The sequence below is a fragment of the Aquarana catesbeiana genome, linkage group LG01 (assembly GCF_042186555.1).
Source record: "Aquarana catesbeiana isolate 2022-GZ linkage group LG01, ASM4218655v1, whole genome shotgun sequence".
Classification (NCBI taxonomy): Eukaryota; Metazoa; Chordata; class Amphibia; order Anura; family Ranidae; genus Aquarana; species Aquarana catesbeiana.
This window is the reverse complement of record NC_133324.1, coordinates 902,508,987-902,523,665: the sequence shown is the minus strand read 5'-3', so window position 1 is coordinate 902,523,665 and position 14,679 is coordinate 902,508,987. Positions and strand designations below refer to the sequence as shown.

The 14,679-nt window shown below is 45.2% G+C and overlaps 1 protein-coding gene across 1 annotated transcript in view; it reads right to left on the bottom strand.

The window, feature by feature from the left end:
• Positions 1-1,583: 1,583 nt before the first annotated feature.
• LOC141125501 (protein kinase C delta type-like) overlaps positions 1,584-14,679 on the bottom strand; it is a 37,310-nt gene continuing 24,214 nt past the window's right edge. Inside the window, exons 2-8 of the mRNA XM_073612307.1 lie at positions 8,423-8,538; positions 6,690-6,860; positions 5,826-5,998; positions 5,168-5,306; positions 3,393-3,575; positions 2,862-2,993; positions 1,584-1,836 (exon numbers count right to left, since the gene is read on the bottom strand). Of these exons, the coding sequence (XP_073468408.1) occupies positions 1,672-1,836; positions 2,862-2,993; positions 3,393-3,575; positions 5,168-5,306; positions 5,826-5,998; positions 6,690-6,812 (915 nt within the window). The 5' untranslated portion in view covers positions 6,813-6,860; positions 8,423-8,538 and the 3' untranslated portion in view covers positions 1,584-1,671. The remainder of the gene's footprint in view (positions 1,837-2,861; positions 2,994-3,392; positions 3,576-5,167; positions 5,307-5,825; positions 5,999-6,689; positions 6,861-8,422; positions 8,539-14,679) is intronic.

Below are 14,679 nucleotides of genomic sequence, written 5' to 3'. Positions count from 1 at the left end.
CATTTTTATCATTTTTTTCACACAAAGCTTTCTTTTTTTATTTGTTGCTAAACAAATAAAAAAAAGACTGAAAAAACATTTTTAATAGTTTCTGTTACAAATATTTGTAAACATGTCATTTTTCTCCTCCACTGATGCGCGCTGATGGGGTGGCGCTGATGGGGTGGCACTGATGAGGTGGCACTAATGGGCACTGTTGCGGCTCCACGGATCAGGACACTGTCAGTGCAGATGTCTTCTTTCATACTAGCCAGTTACTAGCTTTCTCCTCTCCACACGCTGTGACTTGGTTGTAGATGGTTTGGATAGAGTGCCCTCTCCTATCACAAACCCTCCCAAATCCCTCCTCCTAGCATCCCCCAAATCCCCCTCCTAGTACACGATTGTAGATAGTTTGTAAAGAGTGCTAGGTCCCCTCTGGCACAAACCTTCTCAAATCCCTCCTCCTAGCACCCCCCCCCCCCCCAATAAAAATGTGCTAGGTCCCCCCTTCTAGCACAAACCCCCCCTCAAACCCTCTCTTAGCACAACCCCCCCCTAACATGCTCTCAAATCCCCCTCCTTAAACACCCCACCCACCTTTACCCATATTCCCCCTTCTAGCACATGGTTGAAGATGGTTTGGGAAGAGGGCTAGGTCCCCCCACCTAGCACAAACCTTCCCAAATTACCTCCCTAGCACAAACCCTCCTAAATCCCTCTTTCTAGCACCCCCCAAAATCCTCCTCCTAGCACAACCCCCCCTCACCTGCTCTCAAATCCCCCTCCTAGCACAACCCGCCCATCTCTACCCATATTCCCCCTTCTACCACATGGTTGTAGATGGTTTGGGAAGAGCGCTAGGTCCCCTCACCTAGCACAAACATTCCCAAATCACCCTTCCATATCCCTCCTATCATCCCCCAAAATCACCCTCCTAGCACCCCCCTCCTAGCATAACCCCCCTCACCTGCTCTCAAATCCCCTTCCTAGAACAACCCACCCACCTCTACCCATACCCCCCCCACCTCTACCCATACCCCCCCCACCCCTTCTAGCACATGGTTGTAGATGGTTTTGGAAGAGCGCTAGGTCCCCCCACCTAGCACAAACCTTCCCAAATCACCTCCCTAGCACAAACCCTCTTAAATCCCTCCTTCTATCACCCCCCAAAATCACCCTCCTAGCACAACCCCCCTCACCTGCTCTCAATTCCCCCTCCTAGAACAACCCCCTCCTAGCACAACCCGCCCATCTCTACCCATATTCCCCCTTCTACCACATGGTTGTAGATGGTTTGGGAAGAGCGCTAGGTCCCCCCACCTAGCACAAACCTTCCCAAATCACCCTTCCATATCCCTCCTTCTATAATCCCCCAAAATCACCCTCCTAGCACCCCCCTCCTAGAATAACCCCCCTTACCTGCTCTCAAATCCCCTTCCTAGAACAACCCACCCACCTCTACCCATACACCCCCCCCCCCCCCTTCTAGCACATGGTTGTAGATGGTTTGGGAAGAGCGCTAGGCCCCCCCTCCCAAATCCCATCTCCTAGCACAGCCCACCCTATCTCTCCTCCTAACACTACTCCCCCTAATCCCTCCTAGAACAACCCCCTATCTGCTCCAAAATCCCCATCCTAGCACAGCCCACTCACCTCTACCCAAATCCCAACAACCTGGTGTGTTTGGCTTCATTTCAGCTTCTGCATGGATTTCCATTTTTCACTGACAAAGGAAAAGCCATCAAATAGCTTCTGTTCCTCAGCTGAAAGAGGTTTCATAGGTCTTCCACTATAATCCATGTTGTTCATCAGGTCTTCCGGATTTATCTTCTCTCTTGTCAAGTTTCTAAAGCCCTAAAAAAAGAGAAAGAAAGCCATTAAATCTACCACTTATTAGAAGAAAATGCCTCTATGACCTCTGTGAGATGTCAGATACCAGTCACCACTGTGCATAAGGATTTTCACTATTAGAATTGTGTGCAAACTCACTTCTGAAAAGTTTATATTTGTCCCCTAATCTCACTTTACTCACTTCTCCTGAGTCTTCAGATTGAGAGTCAGACTGAGAGCTCACCTGAGGTCTGCCAGTTGCTATTCTCTCATATTCACAGCTTCACACATATGGATTGATTTAGTAAAGGCAAATATATTGTGCACTGCATGTGCAGGTGCTCCAGAGCTTAGTAAATGAGGTAAAGCTTCACGTTGCAAAGAATGCTCAGTCACAAGCAAGGAAAATTAAAAAAAACACATTTTTGCCAAAAAAAACCCAGCATTTTTGCTTGCACATGATTGGATGATCGAAATCAGCAGAGCTTTCCCTCATTTCGGAGCTTCCCCTCAGATCTAGAGCAACTGCACTTGCAATACACAATATAATTGCCTTTAGTATATCAACCCCAGTGTCTCCCAGTTCCTGAGTGCATAACAGCATCAAATAAAAGAACCCTGTGGCTGTGAAATGTAAGTTCTTCCCAGACTGATGAGTCAGATTCAAGGTAAAGCTAAGATGGCAGATGAAAATGCTGCACAATTAGAATTGAATTGAAGTCAGAATATTCAGATCTTTCATAAATCTGATAAATCTGATGACACAAGGAAGTCGGATCACCTGACCAGACTGGAGCAGCCTGGAAGAAGGCCAATATATACATCTTTTTTACATAGGTTAGTCAACATAGATGTTGGGGGAGGGGACATTTTTAAGATTAGTTAGGGTGTAGCTTGGAATTCCTCTTGAAGCACAATGATACTGTCTCACAAACGTCAATGTTTCCTCTATAAACACCCCCACTAAAAGTGTCATGATTGGTCACAGCTGTGTACAGTGGTAGGTTGGTGGACCGCACATAAACACACTGCTCAGATTTTTTACTTACCTTCCGCCGTACGAAAATAGGAGGGCGTGCCTCCCCCGCTTCCACTTCCTTCCAGTTTATGCCGTTGAAAAATGGATGATCTTGTATGTCGGCAATGAAATCATTGCGCCTGCATGGATCTTTACACAGGAGCTGTGGGGGAAAAAATAGAAAAACATGAGATGACAGCTATGGCATAACATTGCTAAGAAGTCTATTTATATAGTCCTGTGGCCTTCACTCTCCGCACATCGCAGGAAATACTCCACACGGCGCTGACAATGTACATCCTATGAATAAAATGCTGAGCGCAATGTGGAGTCTGCGGTGTGTTCTCTGCATAATGCTGCAAAGAATGGGTGTTCATAGGATGAGAGTGCTGTCACATGACACTTTTCTTTTTTTTTTTACAATCATTAGAATGAATGAGGCTTCACTTTTTTCAGAGTCTCAAAGCAAGTGAAGTTCAAACTGCATTTATCAAGCACACTGGCTCCTTGGCTGAGCCTATATGTCTACATTCCCTGTCCCACTTGGACGGTCATTACGTACCTTTTCCAGAAAGTCCATGAGGTCGGGGTCAGCTCCGGGTATGTTGCGTGGCGCAGCATGCTTGATAAGTCGTACATCACCAACACGGCCTTCAAAGGGATATTGTTTAAAGGCAAGGTCAAATAGTAAGATCCCCAATGCAAAGTAATCCACGGCTCCATCATATGGAAGTCTGAAAATCATCTGTGGGAAAATCAGAGAGAGAGAGGGATTAGAATGACAAATCAGAATGGAAAGCAGCAGCATCATTTAGAACAAGACTCCACCCAGAAGTTTTCAATTAAAGTGATTGTAAAGGTTCATTTTTTTTGTTGAAATAACAAGTATGTTATACTTACCTGCTCTGTGCAAGGTTTTTGCACAGAACGGCCCCGATCCTCCTCTTCTGGGGTGCCCGGTGGCGCTCCTGGCCCCTCCTCCTCATTGGGTGCCCTCACGCAGAGCCACTTTCCATGGGGGCACCATGCAGGCGCACTCACGAGTCCCACTGCTGCGTCCATTGACACAGACAGCAGGACTCAGCCCCGCCCCCCGCTCTTGTGTCACTTGATTTGATTGACAGCAGCGGGAGCCAATGGCCCTGCTGCTAACATTCTATCCAGTGAGGACAGAGACAGAGGCTGGAGCTGGTGGGCTCGTGCTCGTTGCTTGAACAATCGGGTTCAGGTAAGAAAAAGGGGGGGGGGGGGCTTTAGGGGGCAGCTGCAGCACAGAAGGTTTTTCACCTTAATGCATAAAGGTGAAAAACCTTGAGACTTTACAACCCCTAGCAACTAGCTATTACTCATTGTCCAGTTTCACTGTCTGTACACACAGAGCTATAAGTATAATTTTCTGACCCTTGCCAAATTGGCAAGAGTGATTTTTATCCTGACAGATTTATATTAAGAATAATCATATCAGGGATACATAATTTATGAATTTCAAAAAATCCTGAGCAAAGAGATGGGACCCCCAGGGCTGGATGGTAACTGGACAGGACCCCCAGGGTTAAATGGTAACTGGACAGGACCCCCAGGGCTGGATGGTAACTGGACAGGACCCCCAGGGCTGAATGGTAACTGGACAGGACCCCCAGGGCTGAATGGTAACTGGACAGGACCCCCAGGGCTGAATGGTAACTGGACAGGACCCCCAGGGTTAGATGCTAACTGGACAGGACCCCCAGGGCTGGATGACTCCTGAGCTAAAACTTCCAATCCCAGAACACAATCAATTGTGAGATCTCTACAGTCCAGTAGCATCTGTTATTTAATTTCCTTATATGTCACCCAGTTATTGGCACATTAAAGAGAACCTATCCTTGTGGATTAAACTTGTCACAACTGAAACTTTCAGTGCTGAAAGCTGTAATTGTTCAACCACCAAAAGTGGTGCTGGTTCCAGGACAGGCCATACCTCCAGGGCAGGCCACACATAGGGACATGCCAGTCGTGGAACCAACACTGTGGCTTTCTTTAGTGTCAGCTGAGACTGGTAAAGGTCAAGCTGACAGGTTCTCTTTTTATTCTGGTCAATAATTATACTGTGTATATAGGTTCTCTATCATCTAAGCCTAATCTGGTTGATAGTTGCACTTCATACACAGGTTCTCTTTAATTCAGGCATAATTTGGTCTATAATTTGTCTGTGTATACAGGTTCTCTTTAATTCTGGACAGGCCCAATCTGGTCCTTTATTGCCAGATTTATACAGGTTTCCTCAGGACTAAAATGATAGATAATTGCTGTGTGCATGAGCAAATTAGAAAAACAGATAAATGTTCTTTTACTTACCTCTGGGGCCGCATTAAACAAACGTCCAAGGATTTCTGTCACCATGTTGTATCCATACACGTTGGTTGCTGCCAAGCCGTAGTCCGCAATTTGTACATGACCGGTACTATCTACAAGAATGTTATCAACCTTCATGTCCCTGTGGAGAAGAAAAAAAAAGTCAATTCTGCAGTTCAGACAATTATCCCCCTTATACCCCAATATTACTGATCCACAGAGGGATCAACAATCACAAAGCTCCCTTTTCTAGCACAGTCCATGCACAGCTTGATACGATTCAGGACACAGTCGTATCTTTCATGAAATGATTGCACTAAATGAGCTGTGCTGTCATTAACCACTTACCTTCCACTATACAGACAACTACAGGGCTGTTTATGAACAACGCCTTTGGTCAGCTGTTGTGCCCTCTAACCAATGTGTACCGAGCCATGCTTGGACAGCTCAGTACACAGACACAGTGTGCAGAGCTGATCTGAACAGCTCAGTACCTTGTGATCGCTGTGATGACCACATTGCTTGTCTTTTCCCTTCCTCTTACGACAGAGAAAGGAGAGGCATTGTAGTAACTCATGAATAGGGAATGAATGGATCAACAGATTTTGGGGGGGGGGGGTGTTGGGGTGAATTGTAAAATGATCGAAGAATGATATATTACCTGTGAACGATGCCTCTGGAATGCAGGTATTGCAGACCACACACGATCTCCGCTGTCAGGAGTCTGAGCGTGGGGAGGTCCACTGTGGCCGTGGGGTCAACTTTTTCCATGGCCTGCATAATGTCGACCATATCTCCTCCTCTCATATAGTCCATAACATAGAATATGTAATCCTGGGGAAAGAATACAGACAGGTCAGTGAATTTCAGATAAAAGGTCCAAATGAAAGTAACATGTTACAATTTTCTACCAAAACACACTACATGATATCTGTCTATCTGTCTGTCTATGCCATGTATGCCATGTACAGCTGTAAGTGACACCATCGTATAATTTGCTATAGCATCTCACTTTCAGGCGGTTGCTGCAGGGGCGGACTGACCATTGAGCCACTCGGGCACTGCCCGAGGGCCCTGGGCCACTAGGGGGCCCCATCAGGGTTGCCAGCCTCAGTAAAACCAGGGACAGTATGTATAAATATGTGTTTTTTTACATCTGTCTGTGTATACTGTGTGTACATGTATGTGTATACTATGCAATTGTATACTGTGTGTGTGTATACTGTTTGGCCCCATAATCTCTGATTGACTGAGGGCCCCATAATCTCCTATTGCCCGGGGTCCCATGAGTTATCAGTCTGCCCCTGGGTTGCTGTAAATACTGTAGTGTTCCATGGAGAAAGGACACATATACTAAACTTGTAAGCACTGTATATTATTTGGTAACATGTTTCTGGTGTCTTCTCCTACATCTGATTAATCTCATCCTAGATTCAAGCAATGTTTGTGCTCCTGTATATTACATTTTATATATACTGTTCGTTTGATAATTCAGTCTTTTTAACTTTTCCAAAATTTGACTTACCTCCGTCTGGAATGTGGCATAAGCACAGGTGCAAAAACGACTGCCCCCAGCTATCTCCATGACTATGCGCTCATTTAGCACCCTGTCTGGGTTATCATCAATTGGATTCCTCTTGTGGACCATTTTCACGGCCACCAGTATTCCGCTGTCACGGTGTGTCGCCAGCAGCACCTATAGGAGAGAGAGATAGTTAATACATCATCTTTTCAATGCAATCTAGCTGTAACGTCATTATTATACAATCCTCATGTTCTGTGTCTAATTATCTTTCTTTTCTTCTGCCCTGTTGGTTTTGCCATTTCCCGAAATAAAAACGACTGCCATATGTGTTCTGTACACACGGAGAGACTCCATCAGCCTTATTCACCACAGGAGGCTGATTCATAAGTGTCATAACCCGGAGCAACCAATCAGAATTCACTCTGCAGAAGTGGGACAAGGTGGATTCTGACTGGTTGCTGCACTGCCAAGCACAGTGTGACACTCCCCATTAAATTGTTCCCTTGCAGTAGAGTCACCCTCTGCACTACAAGGGTTAGTTGCTCATTGTAGCTTGGGGATAATGAATAAGGTGATATACTGTATTTACTGTGTTCCTTATTCCTATTACAAGGAAGGTAAACATCTCTTGTAATATAAAAAAGCATGACAGGTCCTCTTAAATATGAGATCTGGGGTCAAAAAGACCTCAGATCTCATATTTACACTTAGGGCCCTTTCACACTTGGGCGGTTTGCAGGCGCTATTATTACCGACCCGAAAGTGCCGCTGCTTTCATTCCAGTGTGAAAGCCCCGAGGGCTTTCACACTGGAGCGATGCGCTGGCAGGACGGTAAAAAAAGTCCTGTTAGCAGCATCTTCGGAGCGGTGAAGGAGCGGAGTGTATACCGCTCCTTCACCGCTCCTGCCCATTGAAATCAATGGGACGGCGCGGCTATACCGCCAGCAAAGCGCCTCTGCAGAGGCGCTTTGCGGTGGTTTTTAACCATTTCTCGGCCGCTAGCTGGGGGTAAAACCGCCCCGCTAGCGGACGCATACCGACAGTAAAGCGCCGCTTACAATAGCGGCGCTTTACCGCCGATGCCGACGCCCGCCCCAGTGTGAAAGGGCCCTAAAATGCAAAAAAAAAAAAAAAAAAGGCATTTAAAAAAATGACATTGAAAAAATGTGGCTTTAAGACGTATGGGCGGAAGTGACTTCTTGACGTTGCTTCCGCCCTGCAGTGTCATGGAGACGGGTGGGTGCCATCTTCCCCTCACTCATCTCCATGCACAGCTAGGGAAAAGACGCGATCACCTCCGCCGCTGCCGACGGCTCTGGTAAGCAGCAGAGGGCACCGGATCATGGCGGGAGGGGGGCCCTCTCCCGCCATCGATAAAAGTGATCTCGCGGCAAATCCGCTGCAGAGACCACTTTTATCTTGTAGCCGACCGCCAGCCGAAAACGGGGATACCGGGGTTATGGCAGCTAGCTGCTGCCATAACAACGATATCAGCCGCCAAAGTTAGGACGTATATGTAGATGCGGCGGTCGGCAAGTGGTTAAACCTTGCAGTGGTGGGGAGTAAGGGTGTACAGATAGTCTCTCAGTACTTCAGCCCCCCCCCGCTGACTTGGCAGAGTGTACATGTCTATGCTGCACATGGTGTACAGTCTTCTGTGAGGAGGGTCATATTGTGTCTTCGTCCCCCTCAGTGTTTATGGTTTCCTTAGTAGTTATCTTTGATCACTTACCTTCCCAAAGCCTCCTTCTCCAAGTATCTTATGGAAGATGAAGTTCTTCAGACCCAGGGAGGCCGTTCCACATTCTTTCCTTCTTGTGCTGTGAGTCAATGTCGTCCCGCTAACTTCTAGAGAAAGGAAGAAATTACATTTATTACCCCGTCACCAATCATGTTATTGAACTTATGTCTATTGGCAATTGAAGGCTCAAACAGAAAGAACTGCTAAAACAGTACAACAAACAAAAAAAATCTCACAGCTATAACTGATCATTCTGTTTTGCATTTAATCAGTTAAACGAATGTCAAATCAACAACTAATTCCTCTGGCACAGGGGAAATCAGATTCTATTCAGACAGCGCCCCTCCCTGGTATACTTTGGATCTGACTTCCATCGCACCACTCTTCATGACAGGATTAGAAATACCGTATTTATCGGCATATAAGACGCACTTTTTTAAAATCACGGGAAAATCGTGGGTGCGTGTTATACGCTGATCCCCGCTGTCTGTGAGCCGAAAAAGACCAAGCATCGCCGGAAAAAAACCGAGCCGAGTGCTCGGCTCCGCTCGCAGTCACGCCGCCCCGCCTCCCTGCTGTCTCTGAGAGGATGAGGAGCGAGCGCTGCTGAAAGAGACCGAGCCGAGTGTACTGTGTACTCAGCTCGGCTCGCAGTCTCTCCATTGGACCTGTGTTATGTCCATCATAGGAGCTGGGCGGGACTGCGAGACGAGAGGAGCCGAGTACACAGGCTCTGTCTATCTCGGCGGCGGCAAATTTAAACAGTTACATGCTGCAAACGGCACTGGGCAAGGCTGCAAACAGCACTGGGCAAGGCTGCAAATGGACACTGATCATTCTGCAATGATAGGCAAGGCTGCAGATGGACACTGATAAGGCTGCATTGATGGGCATTTAAATGTATGTTTTTTTCCTTAAAATGCCCTCCTAAACTTGGGGTGCGTGTTATACGCCGGTGCGTGTTATACTCCGATAAATAACTCTCTATTTCTGACCTGATAGGAAGCCAGGATTATGATATCAGGCCTGGAGCATGAGCCATTAAGAACAGGTCAGCAATTGGAGCCGCTGTATTGTTTTTACAGGTTCCCTTTACCCCCTTCCTGCTTTCAACTGTCATCTTTGCTGGACAGCTTGGTCTGTTAAAAGAAGCTGAACCACAGACTGGCCAGATCACCAGGTGATAAACTATGTTACAGGTGGGACTCAGGAAAGCCTGCGGTCTACTGTCAGCCTGTATCATGTATGTCATTTTTCATTCTGGCCAGAGTTACACTTTAGCATTTCTAAATCTTCCCGATAACAAAGCAAATCTCCACTGTTTGAATTCAGTTTTATCTAATGTTGAAGTTGATGGAGAAATGCCCCCCCCCCCCCACCCATGTACTATATTTAAATCTGTCATTATAACACTTACCTGCTTTGTCTGTTCTTCCTTTCTTCGTCATAGGACTCTCACATTCAGGCTCTTCAGTAGATTTCCTCTTCTCACCTCTCTGTTCTGTAGATTGCTGTACTGTCTCTCTATCAGTGTAAGATCTGCTTGGCGTCTCACCATCCTCCTCTGAAGAGCTCTGTACTTTCCTCTTCACCACAGGACTCTCACATTCAGTCTCTGCAGAAAATTTCCTCTTCCTGGAGATTTTCTCTTCTGCAGAGCTGTGTACTGTCTCTCTGGCAGTGTAAAATCTGCTCTGCTTCCTTGTAGTCTCAGGATCCTCCTCTGAAGAGCTCTGTACTTTCCGCTTCACCACAGGACTCTCACATTCAGTCTCTGCAGGAAATTTCCTCTTCCTGGAGCTTTTCTCTTCTGCAGAGCTGTGTACTGTCTCTCTGGCAGTGTAAAATCTGCTCTGCTTCCTTGTAGTCTCAGGATCCTCCTCTGAAGAGCTCTGTACTTTCCTCTTCTTGGTCACAGGACTCTCACATTCAGGCTCTTCAGTATATTTCCTCTTCTTTCCTCTCTGCTGTGCAGCGCTCTGTCCTGTCTCTGCAGCGCTGTCATATTTGCTCTGCTTCCTTGGGGTTGCACCATTCCCCTCCACAGAGTCCTGTCCTTCTCTAGTGCTATCAGATACTTCCTCTCTGCTCCTCTTTCGGGTGCTCATATCTGAAATATTAGATGTTGAACAGCAGGTGTCCTCAACTCTGCTGACTTCTTCTTCCTCCTCCTTAGATTCCCTAAGTTGCCTCTGGGAGTTTGGAGCAAAAGGCTCCTTCCGCTTACGGATCTGTCTCACCATTTTTTAAATTTCTTTTTAAATTGGAAATAAACAAACCGCTTTTTTCCTCCTTCTAATAATATATATTATATAATGTTCTATATAACAGAATTAATAATTCACCAACTCTAAAATAGAGAAACTGAAAACACGTCTGTACTCTGCAAGCTTCTAGTTAGAAGTGTGAGTGGCATCAGTGAGCAGCTATTTACCAGGTAGGGCTCACTATGACATCATCACTGCAGAGCCGTTGCTATGGAAACCAACTCTGCTCCTGGGTGGCAGTTATTATGCAAGTTAGCAAAATCTCTGCAATATTACTGGATAGCAGATGTGACAGTTATGCAAATTAGTTCAAATTCCCTTCCAGGTGCAATTCACCTCCTCTGACATATTCTGTTGTGTTGTACAATCACAAATCATTCTGCATTAATATAACTGACATATTCTACTCTATTTTTTTTTTTTTTTTTTTGCAACATTGGCTGGATCCAGCACACAATATCTACAAATTTTACATATATGTGCCATTGTGCATCTGTTAATTAGTGGGACTGCTTCAGCAGTCCCACTATTGTTATTCGTTTTTATTTATTTTTAATTAGTGGGACTGCTTTAGCAGTCCCACTATTATTCAATTTTATTTATTAGTGGGAATGCTTTAGCAGTCCCACTATTGTTATTCGATTTATTTATTTTTATTTCTTTATTTCTTTATTATTCCGTACTTTTTTGGCTCTACGTAACTTCTGCATACTTTTAGCTATTAAAACCATTCAACTATTAAAATGTTCGTCTCTTTCAGCTGATGATGGGACTTTTTCAACTTTTTTTCTACTATTTATACTTTTTAAAATATTACGCTTTTTAACACTTTTTTTTAACATTGAAGTCAATTAAACCATGCTTCAGATCCTTAAAATCTTCTTCCGCTCCCAAAAGTTTCAGCTCCTTCATACTTTCACCTACAGACGCCAAACTTTAAAATGTTCACAAAATATTCAGCTATATCTTTTCAGTTTGATATCTTTTACAGTTTTTGTGAAAAAGCTGTTTGTTTAGTGGTCATTTCAGGAAATTTTAGCTGTTAGAGTGTACTGTGTTGCTTTTGTTGCCATGGTTACCAAAGCTTCTGTTATACACAGGGGGGAGGTGGCTGGAGAATCTCAGCTCTGATTACAGAGCCCGGGGGAGGGGACAGACACATCATGTACTGATTTATAATAGAGGAATATGATGGGGCAGTTTTGATGGGGCAATTATGATGGGGCAGTTTTGATGGTGGCAATATGATGGGGCAGTTTTGATAGGGCAATTCTGATGGGGCAATTCTGATGGGGCAGTTTTGATGGTGGCAATATGATGGGGCAGTTTTGATGGGGACAATTTTAATGGAGCAGTTTTAAAGGTGGCAATATGATGGGTCAGTTTTAATGGGGGCAGTTTTGATGGTGGCAATATGATGGGGCAGTTTTGATGGGGACAATTTTTATGGGGCAGTTTTGATGGCAATATGATGGGGGCAGTTTTGCTGGGGATCTGAGACTTCTCCCAATTGATCTTCAGACCGGAAAACTTCCCAAACCCCTCGATCGTTTGGAGGGCGTTGTGAAGGGAGGGGCCTTAGTCAGCCAAATAAAGCAAAGTATCATCAGCATAGAGACTAATTTTTTCCGTTAATTGTCCGACTATCAGCCCTCTGATCTCAGGATTTGCACGGATGGACACAGCAAGGGGTTCCGCGGCCAATGTATAGGAGTGGGGATAATGGGCAGCCCTGTCTCTTGCCCCTGTTGAGGTCAAACATCTGGGACGGCCAGCCATTCGCCACCACCCTAGCTTTTGGGTGTTGGTATAGTAATTGAACCTATCTGATGAACTTGGGCCCAAAGCCGTATCCCTCCAGGCACCTCCACAGATATCTCCACTCTACCGAATCGAACGCTTTGGCTGTGTCTAATGTCACCACCACTCGAGTTCCCACATTGTCATGTGTGGCCTGTAAATTAATGAATAATTTTCTAAGGTTGAAGGAAGTGTTACGGCCTGGCATGAACCCCGCCTGGTCTGTATGTATCAGAGAGAGTATTACTTGATTTAAGCGCAAGGAGAGTAGTTTAGCTAGTATTTTGATGTCTACTTGCAATAAGGATATAGGACGATAGGATTCTGGATATCCTGGGTCTTTGCCAGGTTTGGGTATTAGGACTATTGTGGCCTCTCTCATAGAAGGTGGCAATAGTAGGGTTTCAAAAAGATTATTATAGAGGGTTAATAGTTTCGGTATGAGTAATTCACTGAATTGTGAGTAAAATTCGATTGGCAATCCATCTGATCCTGGGGATTTGGATCTGGCAAAACTTGCAATAGCAATTGCTATTTCCTCTGAGGTAAGGGGTGCTTCAAGGAGGTCAATCTGATCCTCAGAGTTGGGGGAGTGAAATTTTGTCAAGAAATTGATCCATGTGTGCCGTATCCCCTGAGACTGTAGAGCTGTACAGATTATTAAAAAATTCTCTAAATTTGGAGGTTACAGTAGAGGGGTCTGTAATCTGTTGTCCCCCATGGCCATGTAGAGTAATGACAACTGGGGGTCGGTCTTCACTATGCGCTAGTTAAGCAAGAAGTCTACCGGCCTTCTCCCCATGCTCGAATTGTTTCCGTTTAGTGAAAAATAGTTTGTCTGGCTTTTTCATATTGTAATTGGGACACTACTCTCTCCTGTAGTTTAAGCGCATTAGCATTTGATAAAGAGGGGTCAGTGACATAAGCTTGCTCTGAGGAGGAAAGTTCCACTACCGCCTTGTCAAAGGCTACTGTGGAGTCTGCCTTTATCTGGTTTATGCGGGAGATTAAGGTTGCACGTAAGTGTAGCTTAAATGAGTCCCACACTGCCTGAACAGAGGCAGAATGGTTATTTTCCAGAAAGAACCGTTCCCACTCGGTGGTAAGTGTATCATCCTCCGGCAGCAAAGACAACCAGAATGGATTCAATCGCTAGGTCTGTGGGGGTCTATTAAGGGGTATGCTAATTACTACTGAATATGAGCTATGGTCTGAAAGTAGTCTGGGGCCAAACTTCCCTTCTAGTAGTCTAGGTGTAAGTTGTTGGGATATAAGAATAAGATCGATACGGGACATAGAGTTGTGGGTGGTAGAAAAGCAAGACTACTCACGTACTTGCGGGAACTTATGTCTCCAGGTATCTATTAAATGAATAGAGGAGATGAGTTTAGAGAATTTAGTACTTCCAGTCTGTCCAGTGGTCAATGATGGGGGTCTAAGCCTATCAAGGGATGCATTTAATGTGGTGTTAAAATCCCCTAGGCAGACAGCCTGTATCATAGGGTGTTTAATCATAAATGAGAGCCCTTCCATAATGAGTGATAGAGAGAATGGAGGGGGTACATAAAAGGCCATAATAAGAAATGGCTCTCCATATAATTTAGTGGATAGGAACACATATCTACCCTGTGGATCAGTGCATGCCTCACAGAGTTCAAATTGCACTGATTTTGCTATGAGCACTGATACTTCCCTAGAATGGGATGTGTGCACCGAGTGAAACGCCCATCCAATCCATGGACGGCGAAGGGCCATCTGTAGTCTGCCTTCCGCATGTGTCTCCACCAATACTATCACATCAGCTCTTTGTTTCTTAAGGAACGTGAAGGCTGCCGTGCGCTTTATTTTCTCACGTTCCAAGTAAGAAATTTTACCCACGCCATATGAGGTTATCTGTATTATTGTACATGTCGGGCAAAGCGGGACCCAAGTTCCCCATGGACCAGCTCACCGAGACCTTCCCGCGTACAAATAGCATTACCAATTGTGTATGTGACATAATATGCCCGTATCTGTTCAAAATTATACATCGTTTAATAGAAACCTGTGTCCACACAGCAATAACCATTAGTTTTACCCATAATAACATTCCCCCCACCCCCCTCCTTACCCTGCACCTTCCCCAACTGGTGTGGGTATAGTCCCTTAACAACTGAGAACTTCCAACTGGGAAAGTCAGTA